This window comes from Nanorana parkeri, unplaced genomic scaffold (assembly GCF_000935625.1).
Source record: "Nanorana parkeri isolate BGI_ZX_2015 unplaced genomic scaffold, ASM93562v1 scaffold104, whole genome shotgun sequence".
In the NCBI taxonomy this organism is placed as follows: Eukaryota; Metazoa; Chordata; class Amphibia; order Anura; family Dicroglossidae; genus Nanorana; species Nanorana parkeri.
Window position 1 is genome coordinate 1,311,337 of NW_017306372.1, and position 26,161 is coordinate 1,337,497.

General features: G+C 41.4%; 1 protein-coding gene across 1 annotated transcript in view; it reads left to right on the top strand.

Moving 5' to 3' along the window:
• The window catches only part of OTUD4 (OTU deubiquitinase 4), a 37,333-nt gene extending 11,176 nt beyond the window's left edge, over nt 1–26,157 (top strand). Inside the window, exons 3-20 of the mRNA XM_018552988.1 lie at nt 861–911; nt 2,117–2,163; nt 3,525–3,597; nt 4,662–4,743; nt 6,141–6,288; nt 7,832–7,892; nt 7,973–8,084; nt 8,472–8,536; nt 10,625–10,722; nt 13,609–13,733; nt 13,818–13,986; nt 15,080–15,242; nt 16,942–17,050; nt 17,221–17,270; nt 20,470–20,599; nt 22,332–22,586; nt 22,706–22,746; nt 24,503–26,157. Coding sequence (XP_018408490.1) covers nt 861–911; nt 2,117–2,163; nt 3,525–3,597; nt 4,662–4,743; nt 6,141–6,288; nt 7,832–7,892; nt 7,973–8,084; nt 8,472–8,536; nt 10,625–10,722; nt 13,609–13,733; nt 13,818–13,986; nt 15,080–15,242; nt 16,942–17,050; nt 17,221–17,270; nt 20,470–20,599; nt 22,332–22,586; nt 22,706–22,746; nt 24,503–25,630 — 2,907 coding nt within the window. The 3' untranslated portion in view covers nt 25,631–26,157. The remainder of the gene's footprint in view (nt 1–860; nt 912–2,116; nt 2,164–3,524; nt 3,598–4,661; nt 4,744–6,140; nt 6,289–7,831; nt 7,893–7,972; nt 8,085–8,471; nt 8,537–10,624; nt 10,723–13,608; nt 13,734–13,817; nt 13,987–15,079; nt 15,243–16,941; nt 17,051–17,220; nt 17,271–20,469; nt 20,600–22,331; nt 22,587–22,705; nt 22,747–24,502) is intronic.
• The last annotated feature ends 4 nt before the right edge of the window (nt 26,158–26,161 follow it).

The following is a 26,161-nucleotide window of genomic DNA, read 5'->3' on the forward strand; positions in this document are numbered from 1 at the left end:
GGTGATGGGCTGGCCGTTACCACTCTCTGCAGGGAGATGATCGGAAAGTAAGCAAGCGACTGTGTTCACTCACTTCCCGATCAATAGAGCCGACGTGTGACCGCTACTTTGACACAAGTCGGCTTTAACTATGAGGATGAGTGGAAATCACTTGCCTCATAGTTCTCCTTTAAGTCCTGGTACAGATATAGCAAATATAAAAACACACATAGTTTACTTATAAATATTTGTATTGATTTGGAAAATACTAAAAGTATGTTAAAAGTAATTTTACCACGTCCCTCTGGTTCTAACTTAAGGTGGTCATACATTGTTAGATCTTCCCTCGGAAATCGTGCACGAAGGGTCTTTCATACGAAAATCGAACAGTTTTTGCTAATGTGAACGAAATTTATGGTACCGGTCAGGTTGGAAACCTTTTTTTTCTGACCGAATGAAATTCGATGAATGAATGGGGTTTTTATTTGTCCAAAATCTCCCCATGAACACAGGACATGCGCAAAAGAAAAGCTGCCTTGGTCAAACAAATACTTTCTCTGCATAGGTCAAACAAACATTTCTGTCCGTCCAAAAACAGTTTGTTTAGTATGGCTAACGAACGATTCCCGAAATTGACATTTGATTATGCTTGATGGGGAAGGTATAAGCGAACGAGGGCTCGTGGCCAAAACGAATCCTTTTAAATGAAAATCTACTAGTGTATGACCACCTTTAGGGCCTATTGAAATGATTGGCAATGTATCACACCTAGCACAAGGTACTGCATGCTAGGTGCGCTGTGCGTGTGAATGAGCCCTAATTTTTTTATGTTTTAACATGACAGTGTCTTTCCCTTGATGTTTGTTTTATTTTTACTCCAGTTTATTGAAGGCTCTTTTGATGAACATTTGAAACGTCTAGAAAATCCACAGGTAATATGAAGGATATTGCAAAACTCTGCAGTTCTGCCTTTATTTCTTTATAACATGACCTTTTTATAGGATGCAGTGCTTGGCATAAGTATTCACTCTTCTTAGATTCTGCTATATTTTTACAGAATGGATTTCAATGGATTTAACCTGTATGTTTTTTTGTTTTGCTTGTTACCATTTTGGGATTTGACTTATACAATTTTCCTAAAGTGGTCCTAAAGCTCTGTCACTCTTCAGGAAAACTTTTCAAGTGAAGTCACGGTTTGTCTTTTTTTTTTCTTTCCTTTTTTTCCTTTCTTCCTACCCAGCCAATCAAAGGCTTTGCCATAAAAGGCTTCCTGATTGGTTGAAGCACTCATGTGAGTCTTCAGCTGTAGCTAAAGGTCAGACCCGTGACCCTCAGAGTAGGTGTTTATAAGAAATATCTGAAGGCTGCTTGCTTCAGAGCCTATTAAGGATTTTGTATATTAGCAATCAAGGCTTTTTGCTATATCAGGTGGGGGTGTGGGTTAGGGGATGGTACACATGCGAGAGCTGATTGGATTAAACATAACTTCAAATCCAACTCCCCTAACCTAACTGATCCCACCCTCACTCTCCACAAATCTATACTTACTGAGATCTGAGGACCACTAATCCGTTGTATGTTTGCATCCAGCACTGCAAGTCTCCCTCTTCTGACCGCGTTCACCTTCTGGCTGGGAGAGAGTTACAAAGAAGTCTATGGGACTGTAATGTGCAGAATTGTACCTGGCGGATTTTGGTAAATCTGCGGAGGGGGAAGGTGGGATAGTTTCAGTTAGGGGTGGGGGGCAAAAAGGATAAGTGCACTGATCATTCAAATCTTAGAAGTTTGAATTATTTTAAGTTTTAGGATGAATTTGATATTAACTTATTAACTCAACTCTATTTAATATTTTTAGGAATTGTGGAGATTATGTTGTGCATGTGTGGCCTAGTATTTTCTACCGAATATATTATTTTGATAAAGATGTGTACAAGTATCATGGGACAAATAAAATCTAGATTACCTTCTTTTATATCTTCCTTTGCTTTTAGTAAAGATTGTTTGGGGGAAGTCTTTAGTGAACCTTCCAGTCTTTTAATATGTGTGTGTTGCAAAAATGTCTTGCTTAACTTAAATGCAAAATGACAGCATGCTCAGAGAGTTTTATAGTGAGCTCTTTTTCTTTATCCTCATTCAGGAATGGGTTGGCCAAGTGGAGATAAGTGCCCTTTCTTTAATGTTCAAGTAAGTGGTTCTTCTGAAGTAAACAACACTTCTGTACGAGTCTAGTTGGTTAACACATGTGCTAGAATATTTTATTGTAGCTCCAACAGTTTTTTACTCTTCCGATATTACATTTGCTCTTGCGTGTTAGAGACGCAAATCTCCACTTGGAGCTAGGCCAGGATGTCTGGCAATTCTGGCACTTTACCAGAAGTACAGATATGTGATGTATGCACATTATTCTTCTCATGTTTAATCATACAGTGAAAGACCAGTGATCTTTTAACACTAGGTAAAGATATGGTTAAAATATCTACAAACCCTTTTACATGTAGCTATTGTGAGGAAACAAAGCGGGAACGAACGAAGAGGAAGTGCCCCATGTTTTCGGGCAAATCACGCAAAGTTTGCAAATATAGGTTTTACATGTTTCCTTGCTTCTGCTATCCCCAAGAATTGTACTGGAATTTTCAACACTTTCCTTCATTTAGATTTCCTGGTCACTTCCTGACAAAGCCATCTCCAAACTTCTTACATTTGCATGTTTCTAGTTTTTTAAATTAGTTGTTTATTGTTATACAGGATTTATATAGCACCAACAGTTTGCTCAGCGCTTTACAATATAGGGAAGACATAATTACAATACAATTCAAGACACGAGGGTAATGAGGGCCCTGCCCGCGAGGGCTTACAATCTAAGAGGGAACTAGTTCTAAAGTTTTTATTTATTTAAGATTAATTTAATCCAAAAATTAAAAAGGCATACAAGCTTTTTCCTAAGTTTATAAAGTGTCCAAAAGTTTAAAAAGTGTGACTATTTTATTTGTGTCTTGTCAGCTTTTTCTGTAGTAATTGTAAACTGCTGCCATTCAGTAATGTGGATGAGTCCAGGTCTGAACGAAGCCAAGTCTCAGGCTTTAGTTTTTGTTGGCCGGGGTTTATGTCCAGGTGGATATATGGGTTGGGAAAATCATTGGTGGTTCTGCCATCTTTGAACTCCTTACATATGACTATGCTGGGATTTACCATACCATAGGTCACCTCAGGTGGGAGAGGAGGACTGCTGAGAGTGCTTATCATATCTAAGTTAAATGACAGTAGATGATTCTTGCTCCACCCGCTTTGTGTCTCATCCCTTGTTTTAGGGTATTGATATTGGTGTTTGTAAATCCAATGGGGCCATATTTGTTTTCAAAAAGTGTTTCATTTGGATGTTAGAATATAGGCTGCATCAAGGTTGTCCTTTTCATTCTGTATTCTTTTTGTAAACATAACATTTTGAATGTGTTTTTTGTTGTTGTTTTTTTAATAGGCGTAGTAGGATAAATAAAAACTATAAGTAACATTTTTAACTCCTTTTTTTTTTTTTTTTTTACTTAAAGAAAAGAATTTGTAATTTATCAAGAGCCAGATGTTGCTCCTGCTCGTGTTACCGATAACGGCTTCAGTGGCGAGGTCAGTTGAGTTTTCTCTTTACGTTTTAGAGTTAATTGATGGAAATTTTCATGCTGAACTATACATAATACAATTGAGATTGGGAGTGCCCCAACAAAGTTCAGATTAGGAACATACAAATGTGCATTTAGTAGCTGCAAATTGTGCTGTGGTTTTATTGATATTTTATCTGTTCTTTTTTTTGTTTTAATGTAAAAAGCCTGTTAAAGCAGAACTAAAAACTGCAAATACTCTACTCCGCTCCAGCAATGTGATGTCCATTAGCTCCCTCGCCAGCGGCAAAAACCTCTCACAGGCTTCTCCTGGGTGTGGGGTCTTTGGTGGTTTTGTTTGGCTGTCAAGGGATGATGTAACTCCCATGCATCTCAGTGCACATTCTAAAGAAGACTGCAAACAGGCAGGTAAGTTTGTTTTATTATAGAAGGGACATAGCATGTCTCTTCTGCAAAAAGGAGCCTGCCTGCTTGCAGTTTTTTAGATGTACTTTTAGGGCCTGTTCACATGATTTTCAGGTGCGGATCTGCAGACGCGGTGCTACTCATGCAGTGCGTTTTTGATGCGTTTTCGGTCCGGATGCTGACATATTTTTTTTTGCCCCCCAAGCCGTGGGGCTGTCATTATGCACATTCTTCCTCTGAGGTCACTTCCGCCCTCTCGTAACATCTACTTCCCTTTGTGTATGTAAAGCTGGTGATCAGACATGTATCACATGTTTGCAGGCATGTTGATGGTGCTGGCTACAGCAATCTGCAGAGATCCGTTCCATTTTTCGTTGCGTTTTTGCAGCGTTCGTGCGCTTCCTGATCATTCTGGACCGGACAAAATGTGACATGCGGTATTTTTTCTGGCGTAACCTGAACGGACTGCGCACGTGAGAACTGTAGCCCATAAAACACATAGGGATAGATTGGGATGCATTTTTAGTGCAGGAGCACCATAAGCGGATGTCGTGTGAACAGGCCCTTAGTTCTACTTACTTTATATTGATGTTGATGAAATGTATAAAAAAACGTTATGAACTATCCAGAAATGACTCTAAATGCTATTTATTTTTGTTTTTTAAGATAATGTTATGCTTCTCTAATGGAAATCATTATGACATCATTTACCCTTCTGGATTTGCTGAAAAAGCTGCATTGTGCCAATGTAAGTAAACCACTTCATAAAGACAATAAATGTTTGACACTTTGTCACTGCAAGCAGCATCTATCTAACAAGCAGAGGCGGCTGTGCACTTTGCTGGTTCTGTACACCAGCTAGTCATAAAGCAATATGGTGATTTGGGTTTTCTCTTGCCCAGGCTGTATATCTGATTCTGGACAGGAGTGACTGATGTTTGGGCATGAACATGGTTTACTTAATAGTTTGTGAGCCTATCCTCCTGAGCTCTGCTTTTGGGCTTGCAGTTTGTTGCATATGGCAGGATGTTCCATATGCATAGATATCTATTAAACTTAAGAGCTAGGAAATTATTCTGCTAGAAGTGAATCCAGGTGAGAAGTTGCAGCATTGATTTCTAGTGTATAACTGCTATAATGAAATTCCAGCATTAGTGAGCTTTTCTTTAGCTTTATAGTTTGTTTATTGTACATAAGAAGTTTACTTTAAAGTGTATCTTCATTTTTATAGTCAAATTTAGAAAATCCCTCCCTATATTTTTATTTATTCCTATTTATACCGTATACCTAAAAGGAATTTTGTAACAAAAAAAGTTTTTTCTTAGCGGTTTCTTTGGAGAAGGCCTTTGTGCAGATTTCAGTCTACTCTGATCAATTTGAAAGTAGACAGTAAAACTGAGGGTGCAGATTGAGCTTCTTCTCTTTGACTTACAAAGTCTAATTCTTTAACCCTTTGTTAGGGCAGACGGGGTTTTATAAAGATTTGCACTAATATCATGCAATGTCAAAATGTGCAACTGCCACCATTTTATTCTTTACTTTCAATATATATATAATGTTGTGGGGGGTTTAAGTCATGTTCAGACCCTAAAATGTGGATGATAACATGTGGGAAAAAACACCTTTGCAGCTTTTTTACAACTTTCATTACATACTGGCAAGCACAATTCTCTAATATCTATTGTTTGATATTTAAACCACAGGATGTCTGTGTTTTTTTTTTTTTTCAGAATTCTGCAGCTGCCAAGTTACTTTTACTCTTAAAATTTTTACATACTCCACCAGTGTATTTATATTTTATGTTGACTTTCTTGTCAACAGAAGATTGCATACACTGAGGCCCTGTTCACACCGAAAGCGTGTGCGTTAGAGCGGTAGCTGCTGGAACGCACCGCGATCGCTGAGGAACTTCCCATTGCGTTTTGCGGCGGGAGGGGGCGTGGCGGTGCATTGTATTCAATGGCACCGCTAACACCCCCCACCCCACCCGCAGTGCAAAAACATTGCCAGCGTTCCGTTCCACTGCAAACGCAAAAAATAGGGCTCTTTTTATATAGAAAGTAGGAAAATATCATGATCAGGTTTTACAAAGACACGTTTAACTATGAGAATGGCTATTATGACTTTCTTTTATTCTTTTTGCAGCTATAATTTATGAGTTGCTTTATGAAAAAGTGTTTGGGGTCAACGTGACAAAACACATGTTTAAAACAGAAGCATTGGACTGGAAAGGTGAAGAAGAGGTCCACGACAGTGATGCTTCAGGATCTGATGGAGACGATGATGCAGCTGGGTATGGACAACTGTAAAGGGAATGCATAGTTTTATACATACTCCCTTTTTGTATTCCGTTACAAAAAGGAAATTAATTAGAATCTCAGATATCGAAATTTTAAATACCTGTATCGTTTTGAGGCTTGTGATATAAAGACACTTTCCACAGTGCCCAGAATGGAATCAAAAATCTGTTGTGACTCTGTGTACGACTGTTACTCTATATCATTACAAAATACTTTGCTTTTTTTGTTCTTTTTTAGATAGAAAGGGGGAAGTATAGAATGACTGTCTGGTTTCTGGGGCTTTATTAGAAAGATTTCTCCTCCCTTTCTGTGTTAAAGGTATCTCTCCAATGGAGGCTTTGACTGCAATAAAACCGGACCGAAGTTGTATTCCTTCCCCAAACCAACAAGAACGAGAAGTTTTAGTTACACATACACTTTAAGGGGAAGCCAGTCCCATTTGGACTTATAATAAACTTTTGAATTCTAATTCTTACATTATTATAGTTGTGCAGGCTTACCAATGTAAGACACTTTTTGTACCCCTAAGTAATATTATATTGACAGTATTAAGCGCAAAGCCATAGTTGTTTCCAATGGTTAACCACAGGATTCCGTTATGTGATACTTTTATTCTCAATTGGGAGACTTGTGTTATCAGGTCATCATTAGCTTGGTTCATGCAGCACTTGTTCAAAATGACTTTCTGCTGCCACCTTTTTACTTGAATGGGGCGCCTCTAAGCAAGCCTAGACCAGGAGATTTTAAAAGGATTTCCCCTTCTAATATATTTTTGGGCTATAACCCTCCTCCAGTTTTTCCATTTATTTATATGGAGACTACTTTAAATTTGCCTCTTTATTTTTTTATCAATATGGTTGACGTAAGCAGTCACTTTTGTGTCTCCTAAGGACATTGCCATGCCATAGCTCATGTGTTCTCAATGTATTCCTCTGTGTTCATTGTCTGCACTTGTGTATACAGCACACTGGATGGGCATCTAGTGTTGCCCCTTTCTTTTCTAGTCTTAGTGATTCTGTGCAGGGAAAAACAAGAATACCAAGGCAAATTTAGGTAGTTATACTATCTGCATTTAAAAATAAATTTCACTATACTTTCATGAATTGTTTGATATTTGAACCACAGTATGTCTGATTTTTTTTTTCCCCCCAGAATTCTGCAGCTGCCAAGTTACTTTTTTTGTTTGTTGTTTTTTTTAAATATCTGCATGGTGTTCAGAGTTGGCAAGAATCCCATCATTTAGCCAACTCCAGCCATTTTATTTTTCTTTATTTTTGATTAAGAGGATTTTTTTTCTTTTTTTTTCTGTATGTAAACCCCACAAGAAAGAGGGGGTTTGGTTGTCGCATGTCACTCGTATATTTGGGGTTTTTTTTGCTTAAATTTAAGCATATAATGTCTTTCTCAAATTACGTTCGCTATAAAAGGATAGATTTAGTATACATTTTCTCAATTTTTTGTAATTACATTTAATATTTTTAATTTTTTTTATCACGAGTTATTACCATATATTATATATTTTTCATTTTTCTACAGCTGCAGAGATAATGTGAATTTTGCTGGTATGAATGGATTTAAATCGCACAAGGATGGGAAGGTATGTCTCAAATATGTTACTGTAAAGTATATTGCAATGCTACTGGTTACCCTTTTTATATCATTTTTGTTACTTTGTAGCCACCACAGATAAAGGAAGGTCATTCAGTGGTGCCAGCAGCTGCCCTTCGATCTCTTAATCCAACAGTTTTTAGAAATGTTGAGTATGAAGTCTGGATGAAGGCACAAAGGGGTAAGCAATGAATGCTTAAATTACATCTTTGCAGTTTTCCATAACAAGGAAATTAAATGATCTGGATATCAATGCGGATTCTTTTGATATCATCTTAGAGGGTGCTCAGCCATGTAGTCATGATCCCTTTGTTCCCAGACTGTTTGGAGAGAGAGTATAGCAGAACTGCTGACAGGGTTGGGGATAATTAAAGCTTATTGTGTTGGGGTGCTTGGGGGGAGGAAGGAAAAGCTGGTGCAGAGTTGGGGGTTCTTGGAAGTGCGTGTTTGTGTTGGGGAGGGTGAGTGTGCAGCAGACTGGAGTTCAGGTTTAACAAATTGCTTTTTTTGTGAGTGTTTCCAATGAACAGTATTTACATAGCACTTACATTATTTAATTGTGTTACAGATCAGCAACGGCTGGATTTCTCCATTGCTGCTGGCCTGCAGTATTCTGTGGGAGACAAATGCAAAGTGAGTTTTTTTTTTTTTAGTTGCATATCATTTTCTCACATGTGTCTTTGCACCTTTTGGCATCTCCTGGCTGTGGGATTGGATTGCAGCTTCCTGAGCTGATCATAGGCCACTGGATTTGATCCACGAGCAAATGAGATAGAAGCAGAATGGCAGCTGAACGTGGACTTGGAGGGTGGAAGCAGATAGAAGAGGCAGAATTGGTTATGGACTAATGGAGTATAGAGGAGGCAGAGTTGAAGCTGATCTTAGCAGAGGATGGTGAAAATAGAGTTGTGACTACTGAACGGAGGAAAGGCAGAGAGGGCAAAGTAGGAACTAACCAGGGAGGAAAGAATGGAGGGAATGATGAGAGCTCATCAAGGATAGAAGTGAAATGAAAAGTAACAGAGAATAAATGTTTGACAAGAGGAGGGCCCCTGCAAATTGTATTCTGCTGGCATATAATGCAGAGTGAGTAGGACGGGAGGGTGAAGAGGCAGAGAAGGAGCTGACTGTCAAATGTGGGGAGGAAGGGTAACATATTTCTCATGTAATATATCAGGAATGGCAGGTCATACCCTTTCTACTTGGACATTTACAAAATATAATGTGGCATGTAATATCTACTTGGCAGTTTTGTCTGCAGTATGACAGCCAAGGAAAACTGGAAACACAAAACATTCTACAGAAATAGCTTTGTGCAGAATGGGCATTTCAGAATGCCTAAGACATTGGAGGAATGTAGTATGGACAGTGATGGGAAAGCTGTCAAAAAACATAGTACTTGGGGAAGGGGGTGAGGTAGCTGTTAAAGAAGCCACTGCTAGGTAGATGCTGGGTAAAAGGAACGTTAGGCTCCTTTTTACAGGAGGAAGAATTTATGTAGAAAACAGCAAGTTTAAATCTCTAAAGTCAAATAGAATAGATAATTAGAATTAAATGGAATAGAAAAGGAGCCCACCGACCTTAATATTGTTTTGTCTCAGTAGTTGGGTGATACTTGAACATCAAATTACTGGGAAAAGAATTATAGCACTAGGTGCCCTTATGCATTTACATCTTTCTGGATGAATACCAAAAGCTGTACACTGTTTCATATTGTGATGTTGGGAGTTTATGGAGTGCATAGTGTGGCGTGCTTTTATATGTCACAGCGGAGCATTGTTTACTTTACTGACATAAGTGTAAAAGGAATTGAAATTTCCTGCCCTAGTCAGTCATTTCGAACTTGTGATACCTACCTGTGTACTCATCCCTTCTACTGTTGGAGTTGGGGCAGATGGCTCTAGGCTTCCACAACAGTGGTGGTGGCCCAAAATGTCTTTGGGACCATAAATGTCAAAATTGTATGCCGCTGTAACTGATCCCAATGCAAGCTGACCGGCAAATACCTCCAAAATGGCATGCATTCCACACATGCATGGTAGGCAGTTATAGCCTGGGTTCCACGCAGTACAATTTACTACTGTATTGCAAATCCCCTCTTGTGCCTACAGTAACAGTGGTGGCCACCATAGTTCACTGTGTAGCTTCGGCAGTGTTAGAAAAGCTTTTGGCGGATGGTGTGAGGCACCGCTAGCCCAGAACAGGCAGGAAGTAGAGCACAACATGTGGACCAGGCAGGACACCTCAAAAGAGGCCAGCTGTCTTGGAGTACCCCTCCTCCAGGTCCCTCTTTCCCCTTTGCACCTTCAGACCTCCCCTCGTGCTCTCAGCACCAAACCTGCACCCAGAACCACACTTGCTATAGCGCTTGACCCCCCCATCCCCCCTCCTTCCAAGGTCTGGCGACCACGCTTGCATCCTCAACAAGCACACCACCATGACACCCCTTCGCACACCAGCACAAATACCCTCCCGTTATGACCACAGCAACTTTATTTCCTCTTGCACACCTGCATGGTTGCATTTCTCAGCACTGCACTGGCACGCCCCCTTCTCTTACATTCTCAACACTAACCCTACACCTTGACCAGTGCTTGCGCGCCCCCCCCCCCAAATTGACGACTGTGGCAAATAAACTTAACTGATTTTAAATTTCACTTCTGCAAAAGAAAAGGTTTTCTTAACATTCTAAGTAATAACACTTGGTTTCCCTTTTTGTAGGTTCGATTAGAGCATGGAGGAGCTTTATATAATGCTCACATCCAAGACGTTGCTGAGAGTGGACCAGCTGTGGTGTTTGTGGAAGAGCTGGGTGAAAAGTATGTTAAACAAGCAATTACTGACACACTAACACTAAAATTGTATGACTGACTTTAATAATGATGTACACAGCAGGTATGCGCTTTCTAAGGGTCCATGCCTATAAGTACCCATCTTTGCATTTAATGGTACAGTATTACATTGAGACTCTTTGGGAAGGTTCGCTTCACATCGCCAGGAATTGCTCTGATTTGTTCACAATCAGTGGGAACGTAAGCTGTCATTGAGATCTTAGGTTTGAAAGTTGGCAGCAGTGCAAAGTTTTTGTTACTAAATCTGAAATGGAGGATATTTATTAACCTATCTACAGCATGGGGTATTGTGCTTGGAAAGTTAATTTAAGGTGTTAACCTTACTAGATATTGCCAGGTATCCTCAAACTTTCTAAACAAGGGACCTGTTTACTGTCCTTCAGACCTTAGGAGGGTCAGACTTGTCAATGGCCCTTAAACAATACTTCACACTTTGTAATCAGTGGGAGTAAAAAATTTCCCAGGGTTGGTGGCAGTGGATTAAAAAAAAAAATGGCCTACCACCTGTGGTTAGTTGGTGGAGGATTAGTGCCCCATCATTGGTGTCATTGTGAGGATTAGTGCCCTAGTATGGCACATCCCAGTTAGATTAGTGCCCCAGTATGGCACATAATCTCAGTATGCCACAGTTTTTTGCTTGTGTCCTTGTCTGCTGGACATATTTTCTTTAGCTCTGCTGGCAAAAGTCTGACCATTTTTTACTAGCCCTTTTTGTTTATTTTTCTCAATTGTGGAGTGGAAGGGAAGTGGAGTCCTGTGAGTGCCTTATCCAGACCTTGCTTGACAGACCCTGTCATGGTAACAAGTTGGCCACAAAGCGTTTAATGCCAAAAGCCATTAATGCTGCCTTTTTGTGCTTGCCTTGTCTCTGAAGACTCACTCTGTGAGTAGGCTGATTGGGCTGAGCCCTGAGAGCTACCACTCTTTTGGACAGCTAGGTGCCTTTTGAATTTCCCACTTTGAACCTGTCTTATTACAGGAGCAGTTAACGTTGTGGGACTAACTGCTGACCCCACTAGGAGAGGTGTCGCACACTCCACGCTCTTTCCTCCCATTCAACATCGAGAAAGCATTGCCCTGCTGCTGCTCCTGCTTTGCAAAGAGCTACGCAGCTCACACTTTAATGGGCGATTCCAGTTTTTCGGTATCGAGTAAGAGTACCAATATTTATGTTTCGGTACTTGCCAATACCAAGTGCCAATATCGGTACTTCCGCTAGCATGGAGCCGGCTTTCCAGGCAATCGGGAAGCTGGGCGACGTGTCCTTATCCGTTGCCCGGCTTCTTGATTGCCCAGGAAGCTGGCTCCATGTTGTTTGCCAGGTAGCAGGCTTCCCAGCCAATCTGCATCGAGCCAGCTGTTTGGCCCGCTCGATGTTGATTGGCCAGGAAGCCATCCTCCCGCCAATCGGCATGGACCCATGCTGTTTGGCAGTCACCATGCTGATGTAGCCGGCATGCCAGCTTCACGGCCAATAGGCATGGAGCCGGCATGCCAGCTTCGTGGCCAATCGGCATGGAGCCAGCTTCGCGGCCAATCAAGGAAGTGGATCATTACCTGCTGCCAGCCTTCCTGATTGGCTGGGAAGCCAGCTTCTCAGCCAGGCAGCATTGAGCCGGCCAAAGAGCGTGGAGCTGGTTTAGAGCCGGCTTCCCAGCCAATCAGGAAGCCGAGCGGTGAGCTGATTAGCCGGGAAGCCAGGTCCATGTTTCCTCCCGACACTGCCGATAAGAGGAAATTTTACTCTCACCAGAAGTTCGGGTATCAGGGTTAAGTATTGGAGCATTTGGGGCAAGTACTTGGTATCGTTCTACCAGGGTTCGGAATAATTAGTTTCACCCTGTACATTTAGTGTTCTTCAGTATGCTGACTCCAGTTTCTGCCCTGGTGTCTTCTCATGGCATCCCCATTGTGGGACACTCGGATGACCTCCCGTGGGCCTTATTGGCTAACACCTCCCTGATGAGCCTCATGGTTCCAAGATAGGCATGTTTAGCCTTAATGCTCCTCACCCTTGATTAATTAGTTTCTTGTTCCTTAAATGCTGCAAGTGAGTCAGACATCACTATCTCTTCTTGGACTACTGCATCTCTTCCCCCTGCTGTAGAGAATTTAGTTCCTGAACAGACTAGCTTTTTTGCCTCTGAGGAACAGGTATTCCCTGGCCGGATAAACCAGCCTTCCTGATCTGGGGCTGGTAAGAACTCCTCTTCCCATTCTGGATTACATTCTGGATTTCCTGAACAGGGGCTTCCTCCTACATCGCTGGATCATTCTCTGGCTAGTTGTACTGACAAGGTCACCGGGGCACAACATCGAAGTACTTATGTGCCCCTAAAGTCTAAGAGGAACAGAAGCACTTGTTATAAGAGTTGGTTTGGATCTTGAATAGAATGAAATCCTGTGTTCTAGTCCTGTTTGTCCATTTGGGGACAATGGTCCCCCACCCCCTCTTGGTTTATGGTCATGCTCTTGGTACTGGTTGCAGCAAAACTTGGGTTTACTAAGCTGGCCTACAGTTTTTTGGTTTGCCAGTGTCCTTTACTCCTGGCAAGTACAAGAAATCTATTCTTTCTGTTGGATAAGTGGGACCAAACAAATACTGTTTTTTGTTAGATAATGGATCTCTACAATAACTGTTCTTATTAGCACAAAGGTTTGGCTGTGATACTCTGACAATTCTTAGGAAACAGTGCTTGTGTACACTTTGCAGCAGCAACAAAAAACCATTTTGTGTTCACCTGAAGATTTATTTCTAAAATGTTAACCACAGGGGTTAAATATTGTGAAAATTGTGGTCGGGTTCACATTATTTAATGTATGTATAACTTCTTGTGTAACACGTTTATCTAGAAAAGTTGTTCCACTGAAACACCTTAAACCAGCCCAATTGACCGTCGGCAATAATGATGGCTGGAGCACTGTTGCGGGGAAGAAGATAAAAAAGCCTTCCGTGAGTGGCACGGTGGTGCAGTTCGGTAATTATCTTTACTGATGCCGTATGTGAATTTTAGGTGGTGTTGAACTTTTTATATGCAATGTTGATTATTTCTCTTTGACAGAGAAAGATAACCGAGGACAGAAGAGTTTAGTTAAACCACACAAGACTCAGTCTGTACCTTCTCCGCGCCTGCAGCAAGCCTCTGGAATCAAGCAGCATGGACTTCCTGCAGATCAGACTTCCCTGAGTGAGAGCAAAGGACAAAGCAAGGCTTCAAAAGTGCCTGGAAGGTAAGCTTTCAAAATGTGCAATTACCTTTTTAGAGTAACAGTCTTTGAGCAATTGTAAGCTATACACTCCACGCCAGAAGCCATGAAGCCATGTTGCCAGAAGCCATGTTGTAAGGGGTGTGAGCTTTAACTTAGCGGTTTTTATTCAGGAGTGGAAGGCTAGGAAATAAGTGAACCTTTCATTTTCATGTAAAGCCTCATAAAGTAAGACTGGGAACAGATGGAGAGAACAGTTAACTTCTAAGTTGTCACCTAGGCCTGTACTTGCACAGTCAGAGGAAAGGACGACATCCATATCCTTGGGTTACTCTGGAAGGTATCCCCCTCCTTTTTTTTTTTTCTTTTTTCAAACATGCTGGTGAAGACGCCTGGTAATCTAGTCAACCTCCATTCCAGTCCTTACATCTGCCTGGGCCACAAGCTTTGTCTTAACTAAATGCTTTAATGGATGTTGGGTTCATAAACACACAACTTCTTGCATTTAGGTGTTAGGGAAATTCTTCCCTCCCTTGTTCTGCTCTGCTTGTCTGAGATCCCTGGTGTTTTGTTTTCACCCCTCTGCATTTTCAAAGTCGGAGACATCCCACAGTTTATGTACGTGAAATGCTGTTTCCTTTAATGGACAATGAATATGTATATTATTTTTGTACTTTAAAATCTATTCTTGAAGTCCATTGAGGGATCCTGCCCCTTCCCCTATTGTGCTGTATGTTGCAACTGTTTTTGCACTGCTACAACTGAGCAGGATGGTTAGAGGAGGAGTTATTACCCCTAGGGGGTTGCCTTAGTTTTTTTGTGCCTAGTGTCAAATCTCCTATAGACGGCAGTGTCACCTACAGTTCATGAATATGAACTGCTGTGTCCCTCAATGGACAATGAAAATTGAAAAAGATCTTCAAGTAAGTACAAATTCCTATTTCATTACCTCCAACAGTTCATCTTCTCTGAAGAATGTGAAACAACTTTTCCACTGTAGCCAATGTGGCTTTTTATCTGTTTTATTGCTATTGTTATTCATCGGTTTGTGTTTTTGAATTTGTATGTAAGGAGAATAAATTGCAGACATTGTTAGCAGCCTTTATACTTTTCACAGAAAGCTTGATCGAGAAAGAGGTGACGAGTCAAGCTTCTACAAAAGGGAGAATGTCCACTTTGGCCTGACTCCAGAAGAACGCAGAGAGAAACAAGTAATTGAGGAGTCCAAGTCTTTGTATGAGATGCAGAACAGAGATACCGATGCATTTCCAACCCTTTCTGTAAGTATTTTTAACAGTTCTGGCCAAATCTCCATGATCATAGGAAAGGGCAACTGTTGGCAACACAGTAGATGGACAATGAAAAAGAAAATGATCACATTTGTGCAAAAGAGCAATACTGGCAATAGCCACGTGCGCAAACCATAGAAAGGTCCTGACTGCTGCTTGAGTGGCAAAGAAGTTAGACCTTTCTTCCCATTGCTTGTGCATAGAACACACAGGAAGAGGTGGTCAGTTCTGGTGTACCTCAAAATCAAAAGTCAGAAGAATAGAGTAGAAAATTTTAGTATAATAGAAAAAAAGAGTGAAGTCCTTTTTAAAAGCATAGTCCACATTTCTGCCAACGTTTCACGTTACACCCATGTTTAGGGTGCATTATGAAACATAATCCTGTTCCCACCCCCATCCTCCCGCCCCACACTTACCTGAATTGTGGGGTTCTTCTGCCTCTGGGCTCCTGTTTAGGTTTGAATTCTGCGCAGCTGTGCATGGCTCTGCTCACCGCATCATGCACTCATCTGTTCACAGGATCTGAATATGGAAAGACTACAAGTTATATCTGCCACCACGGTCAAGGGTCTGACAGGTCTCAATGGCGCACAAGTAGGTTAATGTTGAAGCACTTGTAGTCAATTTATTACTTCCTCTATTCCGATAACTAAAGGCCTGTACCTCAATTCAAACCTGGTACTGCAGGAACAGTCTACAGGAGCTTGTGTATTGCAACCATGATCCACTGATCATGGTTGCAATTCTTTGTAGGCTCCAATGCAAAACAATTAATTAAATGCACATTTTTTCTTTCACCAATGTGTGCGCAGTTATTTATTTATTCCAAAAAGTGGACTATACCTTTTAATAGTACCTTAGACATGAGTAAACAGTTGCTTAACATAGCTTACATTTTTCTTTTGATTTGTATATAGTCCACTCTTTTATGATTTAATGTTGGGAGTTGTAATCTGGACAGTAGAGACAGCCTCACTGTAAATTATTTTTGCACTTTGTTTTCACATACAAGACTTGGCGTTGGTAATGTAAAATAATTCCACCACAAATTATTTTAGGTGGAACAATCCATTAAACCCATAAAGCAAGGGAAATATGTAACATTTATATATTACAGACATTTATATAGTGTCAGCTATTTACACACTATTTTATTCACATCAGTCCCTGCCCTCAAGGATCTTACAATCTAAGGTCCCTATCTCATATGTATACATACTAGAGTCAATTTACCTACCAGCATGTCTAGCATCTGTGATAGAAAACTAGAGTACCTGGAGCAAACAACCATGCAAGCACAGGGAGAAAAAGCTCCATGCAGAGAGTTTTCTGGCTGGAATTTGAATCAAGGACCTCAGTACTGCAAGGCACAAATGCTAAACCACTGTGCAGCCCAGAAATATATTGAGGGAACCTAAACCCAGAAACGCTCAGCTCGTATTTCCTGTCATTCTTGCTGCTGCTCTAAATCTGGCATAGTTCTTCCCCTCATCACTAGTTTTAAACGTACAAGCAGCCACCTTGTTTTGCCTGTTTTTTTCCCCATAATTTGGATTAGCTCAATATATTAGGGTATGTGACAGGTTCTGTTTTTTTTTATTTTTTTAAATGTAGACTGGATTTCTTCCTAACAGATTTGGGAATGTTTTTTTTTCTTTCAGTCCATTTAAATAGTTGGTTTTGTTTCCAGGCTTCTATAGTCGATGCTGCTGCTTCAGGTTCTGAAACGAAAAAGAATCCGACAGTAAATCGAGAGAAGAGTGCCAGGAGAAAGTCAGAAGATGACCCGAGGGCTAAAGGTAAACCTAGTTCTGTGTAGGATTCTTTCACGGGTTTTATACTAATATTGTCATCCAATACTGCCTTCTCCTATTTTAGGTGAATGTTTAATATATCTGTTAGCGTTTAGACTTACTGACTTATCTTTGCCACTGCTTGTTAGTAATATGAGGTTTTACTTTTAATTAAGCTTCCAAACTGGCTCAACCTGCAAGAGTGGATGATCAGAAAACAAGTGAGGTATGCTATGAATAAATGATGATCTCGTAAATCTCTGCATTTGGAATCGCACATAAATGTGAACACATTTTCTCGCACCTGAAGACAGTGCCCACCTTTTTAAGCCAATTTATAATTTGGAAGGGTATGTGCAGCTGAAATTAACATCTACAGCCCAGAGTAAGCCATGAAAGACTGGGAGAGGGATAACACTGACACTAAGTCCAGTTTACTGATTTAGTTAGTTAAATATGAACATGATTATGCGTGCACCTATCAAAATAACAACTTGTCAATAACGGTACAACTAAATGTGCAGAAATTTGAAAATAACCTATATGGCTTAGTATTGTTTACTGGTACCTTGGTTGTAATGCTAGGTAATGGACATTTAATGTGGAAAATGTTGGTGACTAGTTTTTATTGCTGTGTCTATGTTCCTGTTGGTGAGATTTCAGGATGAGGACACTTGTAACACTTTTTTTTTTTAGGAGAGCGGTTAGAACTTCTCACAATGATTTGTTGCTGCCAAACCCATGTGCTTTGTACATGCATCACAGGCATAAGAAGCGGGGGTAAATTTCCCCAATGGGGTCACATCCTAAAATGAAAACCTGAAAAATCTTAACTTCTCCCCACTAAAGGTGGCCATACACTTTACAACCCTCGCAAGACTTTTGTCTTGCGAGAGTTGTAAAGTACTCATAAAAAACGTACAATCTGCCCATCTTGGACAGGCAGATCGTACTTGCGATCATCGCAAGCCCGCCCCCCTGAGGGGCGGGCTTACGATGACTGCAAACGGGCCGTTCGTCAGTTGTCAAACCAGCAGGCCACTAACTCGCCGAGTATCGTACGATTCCCGGCGGGTTTTGTAGCATGCTGGTTCGACGGAAGACGTGCGACCGTACAGTAGAAACGGTCGCACGCCTTCCATACACTGCACGATTATCGTACGATCGCGGGATTTCCCGAAATTCTCTTACGAGAATCGGGCAGTGTATGGGCACCTAAAGATAAACAAAAAGTGTGGGTTGAAGTTAGGATTCGAGACTGAGTGGTCTGATTTTTGCATAAACCCAGTTGTGACTGGTTCTATTTAACAATCAACAGGTATAGCTCCCTTATAATCATGCTGCTTTTTAAATTCTGGGAATATTACTGGCAGACCTAGACAAATCTTTCAAGACTGTTTGTTTCCAGATTTACTTAGGGTTTTGTAATTGGAATATGTATGTGTATGGCTCTCTGGAGACAATGGAAACATCCAATTGTAAAGGGAAAAGTTCAATATTGGCAAAGTTCAGAAGCCATTCCGTCATGGTTTGTGGTAGCTGTGCCTCTAGGGGCGCTCTTTTCATGTCAACTGATTTATCACTTATTTTAACCAGAAAAGTAATAGCAGCAAGTATTTAATTTTTTTTTAAATTAATATAAGCTGCCCCAAGGAGTTTTAGAGGACTAAAAACACATTGGGCTTCATTTTTTAGCATGCCTGAAACAAACTCCACTCACACAACAACCAACCTTGATTTCTCCAATGAAGAATACAAAACGAAGAGGAATGTAGCTGCTCTGGCAGCACAGTCTTCCTCAGGCATTTTGATAAATGAGGCCAAGTGTCTTGTACTCTGCATGTCCATTTGGTTGTAGTTTAAAGTTAACTGCAGAGGTGATACGAACATTACGTTATGTGGTAAAACTACTCTGATCACATTATGTAAAATCTCAAGTTGTGGATCTACCCTAGCTGATCCAGGGGGAACAGATTCTGCATTTTTTTTTTTGTATTGTCCTGCGTGTGCTGAGTGATCTTACAGCACACCTACTTTGGTCCAGGGGCTCACAATGACCCATGGTGCAAATTTGGCCCCTAGTCCCTTAGTGAGGGTGCCCATGTGGCCACACTCCTTGAGTGTCAGCTGACTGTTCTGCAGTAAGTCTAAAGTCAGATTCTGACTTGCACCATCAGGTGGTGTAACTTGCTCAGCGCCAAACCCCTCACCTTTGCTCACAACCTCATCATATGTTGCCCCCGGAATTATCCAAGTCTCAGCCTATGAACTCTCCCAGATGCTAAAGATTTCCCACCTCTTCCCATAGGGACAGGATGCCATCGCTGCCTGGGGACCATTTTTCAGTCTCATGCGCAGCAATGTATCATTTTGTTTTTTTTCTCAAGCCTATACCAGTCCATCTCCACGTGCAGGAGAACTATATCCGAAGTATGATGATATTCTTGTCTACATAATTAGTTTGGAGAGACCCAATTACATATTTTCTTGACCTTGTGGAAAAGCACAATGTTTTGCCTTTTTATAAAAAAAATGTAATGCTATCTCTAATGGCTTCTGTACTGCTATCCTAACAGCTCTGGTTTAAAGGTTTCCATTTTGGGTTTTTATGTACCGTATTTTTCGCTCCATAAGACACACTTTTTTTCCCCCAAAAGGAGGGGGAAAATGTGCCTGCGTCTTATGGAGCGAATACCTATCGCCCGACACCCGGGACATGCAGTTTCGGGCGCTGGGCAAGTCGTTTCTTTTTGTACATTCAGCCCTGCTCCTGACAAGCAGAGCTGAATGTACAGTGGGAGCCGCTGTTCGTTTAATACAAGCGATCTAAGTAGATCCCTTGTATTAAATCGAGCGGCGGCATCGGCGATAGTGTCCGCCCCCCGCCGAGGTTTTCTGGGTCCCCCGTTCCTATGCAGGACTGTGACCCATCACGATCCCCCATAGGAGCTCACCATAGAGCCCATTGAGCAGACGAAGAACGACGTTCTTCGTCTGCTCTGTGTGATTACTGAGACAGCGCCACCTGTCTCAGCAGTCACTAACTGCAGCTTCTGTGACAGAATTTCTGTCACAGAAGCCATGCGTCCTATCGTCCGGAGCGTCTTATAGACCGCAAAATACGGTATATCTTTTTTTCCTTATTTATCATTTAAAAAAAAATAAAAAATTTAACTTTGGTGAGATAAATAGGAAATACTGCATACTAATATTTTTACATGTGCATTATGCACTCATCAGGTGGAACACCTGGCTCCTTGTCCCATTCTTTTTCTGGGCTAGCTTGATTTTGTTTCCCTGCGAATCAGGGTTTAATCGTACTTTCTGTACAGGAAAAGACCATGGAGCACTGATTGCAGAAGTAAAACCGTTTAAAAATGCAAAAGTTTGTTATATTAATTTACAGGAAACATTTCTGTTTACAGGAAACAAAGCCACCTGCTACCTCTGATGAAGCTGTTGTGATGCCTAATGTCACTGTTCTTCCGACCCCTGCTGAACAGCAGACACCCACCACAGTGCCTTCTCAACCCCCAGTAGTGACACCTTGGTCAGGTCAGTTGGTCTCTTGAATTGCCTGCTAGTTGTTTTATGTTTTCAGACGCCTCTGGTAAGATTTGCCATATGGTAGTCTTATGTATCTACCCCTTCCACAAATACTTTTTTTTTCTGCTCTACATTACTGAGAATCCATTCAGGGGGGTGCAATGCACCATCATTTGGAAAAGAAGTAGCCATTTAGAAATTGAGATTTCTTCTTTTTTTTTTCTTTTTCCATTCAGGGACATGGGAAGAAAAGCACTGATGAAGCTTTTAGCAGGCAAATCGTAGGGAGACCTGTATGATTAGGCCCAGTCTTGTGGGTGGGGCATAGGACAAATCCTGGCCAGACATTTAACACCAATTGTTCCTGGAAGGGGAATCGTATAGGGGCCTGGGAGCAGCGAATTGTATCCTTTTACACAGCAGAACCCTAAGGTTAAGGACTTCCTGTGTCCCTTAGTAGATTCCAAGAAAAGCGTAGACTGGGTTATGCTGCCAACCTTTAGGAGAATTGGACACTGCCATCATGCTTCAGTTTTTTGTTTGGAGTGTGCTATGAGAATGGATATCTTCTCTACTCAGGGAAGCAAACTAATTTTCTTTGATGTTTCAAAATTTTTATCCAGATCACTTTTCTCTACATGCTGCCTAACGAGAAGAGCTCACTTTGCAGCTTGGTCCAAATTGGTTCATCCTCAGCCACGGATGCTGTACCCAGACTTTGCTGTGAGAAAGGAGCAGCTCCTGTCTGACCTGCGCTCACTGCACACTGCTTGGGGTGCTCTCCACTACTTTACAGGTCCAGGGCTGTGGTTCACCTACCTGGTGGAAGCCTGTCCCTGAAGACTCCTTAGGGAGTTTGGAGTGGTGAAGACTGTCTGGGAAGGGCTTTGTCTACCTAGGTCAGTGGTGGCGAACCTTGGCACTCCAGCTGTTCCAAAGCTACAAATCCCAACATGCATTTGCCTCTGGGAGTTATGTCTGTGGCTGTCAGAGCCTTGCAATGCCTCATGGGACTTGTAGTTCCAAAACAGCTGGAGTGCCAAGGCTCGCCACCACTGGTCTAGGTCCTACATGGGAATTCCTGTGAAGCCTTTACCATTTATGCCTGGCATGTGTTAACTGTGTCTCCGGCTTTTCTCCTCAGGGGTTAATGCTCCAGAGCTCCGTGCTGCGACACTTAAGTTACTTGGAAGAAACAGGCACTGCGCTACATTTTTGAATGTCTTGCAGATGTCTGCAGAACAGTAAACGTAACCTTTTTGTCTAAATTGTTTGAGAAGCTCTTTATTAAACAATACTGCAGTAACAGCTTTCGTGCAGTTGACCTTTACAAGACGCAAGGCAACTCTGTTGAGTTTACTTGGTTACAAAAAATGGGGTAGCCTATAGCAATAATTCAGCATTCCTTCATTTGTCTGACAAAAGTAGAAACCTTTCATTTCTGGAGTCCCCTGTTAATGGTGAACTGCTTTCACTACACCAAAGTTACCTTGAAGTTTCAGAGCACATTTGCTTTGTTGCTGCTGGCTAATGTGAACGGAGTGTGAGCTTATGCAGGAAGTAGCGGTTTGGAAGGGTCAACACTGTGTCCCTGCCGGATTTTCAGCCACTGCTTATTCCAAGGAAGACCGATCATTGAGGTACACTGGGGAATGTCAGCGATCAAGCTATGTATTTATCTTTAGGCTCTTTTCACAATCGAATAGTTGACACCTTTTTTTTTTTTTCTTTTTTTTGGTAGGTATTTCAGCACCAGTATCGACTTGTGCTGAAACCACTTCTGACTCTGCTGTGTTAGAACCTCAGGTGACATCAACCTTCTCACCACTACCCGCTTCAATGCCAGCAGTTAGCCAACACTTACTGCCAATGCCTCAGGCCTTGAGTCCTTACCAAGATCCTCTTTATCCCGGATTCCCTGTGAATGAAAAGGGGGAAAGGATTACTTCCCCACCTCCCTATTCCTATTGTAAGAATGGAAGTGATCTCCCTAGTGGTAAGTTGGGCTGTAGCAGGTATATTCAACCTGCAAATAAATGGTATAGATAAAGGAAATGCAACCGCTCTGCATGTTTTTTTTTAATTTTCTTTCCCTTCTGATGTTTTTCCCTTTAGATAAATGCATCCTTCATTTCTTCTATAATCTTGGCGTTAAGGTTAGTCATTTCTTTCCAGTATGGTTGTCTATTTTCAGGAGTATTGTTGTGGCTGCCAAATCAGTTGTTTGCTGTGGAGGGGGGGGGGTCATATACAACTTAATTTTGGTGGATGTGTTATTTAACAGCCTGTAGTCTTTGAAAAAATATGCTGTAAACCTGGGGATTAATAAAGTATGCATTGTGCTTATTTAAAGTGTACTATCCATGAAAATGGAAGGTCTGCTTAGCTGACCGCCTAGATGAAAAAGGGACATAAATAATGGCCAAAATACTGCATCTTAAGACAAAAATAATAAAATACTTTAGTTTTGTTTTTTTCCACTCACCTCATAGTTCTAAGCCGACCTGTGACAATGAGACTGTCACAGGTCGGCTCAGTAGATCGGGAGGTGAGCGAACACATACCGGGTTCCCTTACCTCTCGATCCTGTCACGGCTCTCTGCCAAATAAATACCACCAAAAGAAAGCTCTATCTGTCCCCAAAAAAGGGTATAAAATTCATTTCAGTACAGCGCTGCATGACGGAATAAATGTCAGTTAAAGTACCGCAGCGCTGAATACTGAAAAATGGCCTGGATGGGAAGGGGGTTTAACACCCCGGATGTCAACTGGTTAACCATGGAAGGTTAAAAATACATGATTAAAAGAGAACTATGGGGTAATCTTTTTTTTTTCCCCCAGAGTTCTCTTTAGGGTCACAGGGGAACATATACTTGCGTCCTCCCATGACCCAAAACTCCGTGTATAGCAGGATATTGCCTGCTATATGCTGAGATTGCCACATCTGGGACAGATACTGACAATACTGTCAAGATCCAGCTGGCTGATTGACAGTGGGCTCTGCCTATCTAGAGTTAGGGCTAGCTATGACCGCCTTCTTCCCCGTCCGTCCCTCCAGTCAACGCTGGAGGAGGGGAGAGGGGGAATCCCTGTGGGGAGCGGTGACTGACAGGCTTTATTCAGCAGGGAGATCATCAGCGAACAGATGTTGGTAGGAATCTGTTTAGGCATACATTGCTGGTAGCGAAAGGGTTAAATGAAGTTTCATAATACACTAGCATGTCTGCTCTGCAGAGCTCCTTCTGGTTGTTGCAGGTGAACTTCACTGTTAAAAAATGGTGAAAAGTTGGGCTAAGATCTTGCCTTCTCTATTATGTCATAGTTGTAGTGGCAAGCTTACCTTTAATGTCCTATATAAGCAGGACATGCAGGAGAGTGAGAATTTTCAAACTAAGGTTTTGTGCCAACTATAGTAAGCAGCTATAAACCTTGCCTGCTCACTTTTTCTCTTCCAACAACTCTGGCCTGTGCAAACAACTAATTTATTAGTTACAATATTGATTTTATTACAGATAATTTATATAGCACCAACAATTTACCACACGCTATGCATCTTGTACATTCACACCAGTCCCTACCTTCAAGGAGATGACAATCCAAGGTCCCTACCTTACATTCACACATTCACATACTAGGGACAATTTAGATAGGAGCCAATTAGATTCACAACATGTCTTTGGAGCGTGGGAGGAAACTGAAGTACTCCAAGGAAGCCCATGCAAGCTCTATGCAGGTAGTGTCCTGGTTAGGATTTAAACAGAGAAGCCTCGTGCTGCAAGGCAGGAGTGCTAACCAATACACACTGTGCTGTTCCAGTATAGATCTGTTACATGAATAGGATTACAATAATATCAGTTTGTTCATATTGGTTTCTTTTACAATTCACAGAATTCTATCTGATTTGTTTTCCAGGCTTACACATGTCCAATGTGGCCCCCACATTTATATTTGCATCCTCTTCATCAAGCCTACTTAAATGTGTGCAGGATATATCCAAATATTCCTGTTTACCCTCAAAACAGTTGGATGCAAGACGTCACTGTAAATCCAAATGACGCAGACCCTTCACTGTTAGTACCCCAGAATGAAGTGAGGTATGATGACCAGTGTTCACAGCCAGCTACTTTATGCTCTTCAGCGCCCCTTACACCATCTGTCCAAGTTCCTGAAATAGCAGGACACCTTTCATCCCAAGCTAATGAATTGGAGGACAAGCTCCACTTCCAACCCATGGTAGGTGACTGTGAAGGCACCCAGGCAAGCAAGGCAATATTCCCACAACCTCATTTTGGGCAAGGCTCTTACATGGGGCATCTTCCAGTAGCTCCCCAAGTTTTTTCACAAGTGTGGTATGGATATCCATATCAAGGATACATTGAGAACCCAGTGGTACAACATAATGTTTATATCCCCCCTCAGAGTAGAAATGTGCCTGCCAGCACTTTGTCTGTTGATGTTGCAGAATGCAGCTCAGTTGAAGGAACTATAAAGCAGCACCAAGAGCTAATGCATGAAAGCAGACCAGATATGCCTTTGTTTATTAATGTCGCTGCTGTTGAAGAGCTGGTCAAACCAGGACAGCAAATACATTTAGATAGTCCTGAGATGGTTGATCAGAAGAGCCTTATTGAAAAAGTGCCTGAAAGCCGGGTGTTGCCATCAGTTGTAACTAAAACCTCAGAAGAACAGAGGTCCACTGACCAAGTCAGACAGTTAACCACAGAGACCGCATCTGTAAACCCACCTGAAGACAGACCACTGAGGGCAAAAGAGGAGAGCTCAGAGGATGAGAGGGAAATATGTAATATATTGAGTGGTGGCAGATCAAAGAACTTCTACAACCAGTCATATGGGAACAGGAGGTTCAGAAATGAGAAATTTCATCAACCCAACAGAGGTGGCTACCAGTATTCGAGAAATGAGGAGGCCTGGAGGGGAGCAAGAGGCAGGGAAGATGGCTATCCACACTACAGAAGTTACAGGGGAAGGCCGAATCGAAGACGGCCGATGGGGGAGCCATATAGGCAATACCATGAATAGAATTGCAGAGTGAGTTTGTATTTATTTGGACAGTTTACTTAAGATAATAAAATACAGAATCTATTTAATATTTGGGTTCAGGGAAAAGTTTCAAATAGTTTGTAGCCATAGACTTTCTTTTGGCTGAATTTGTAGGGTTTTTTTTCTCTCTTTAATATATAGACTCACTAGTGGGGATTGTTTCAAATGTTTTGTTTGTAGAAATAGAATTTATCATATGAAACCGTTGTTTCGAGGAGGACCCTTAATGTAGATGGTGGCCTCCTCAGCATTGGCACATTTCTCAGTATGTTAATGCAGTGAAAATTGTCATGCCAAATAGCGATTGTCATATTTTTAACTTGCCTTAGAGTGCTTTAGACATTTTACAAAGCTCAGTATGATAAAACTGCTTTTGATTGTGCTTCAATTCCCAAAGGCCTTTGATTTTGTGAGATCGACAACCTCCTATTTAGCACTGCAGGGGTGAAACTAAACTTGAATGTTGTTTCCTGTTGTGGCTTACTGTAAATATGACATTGTTTAACCACT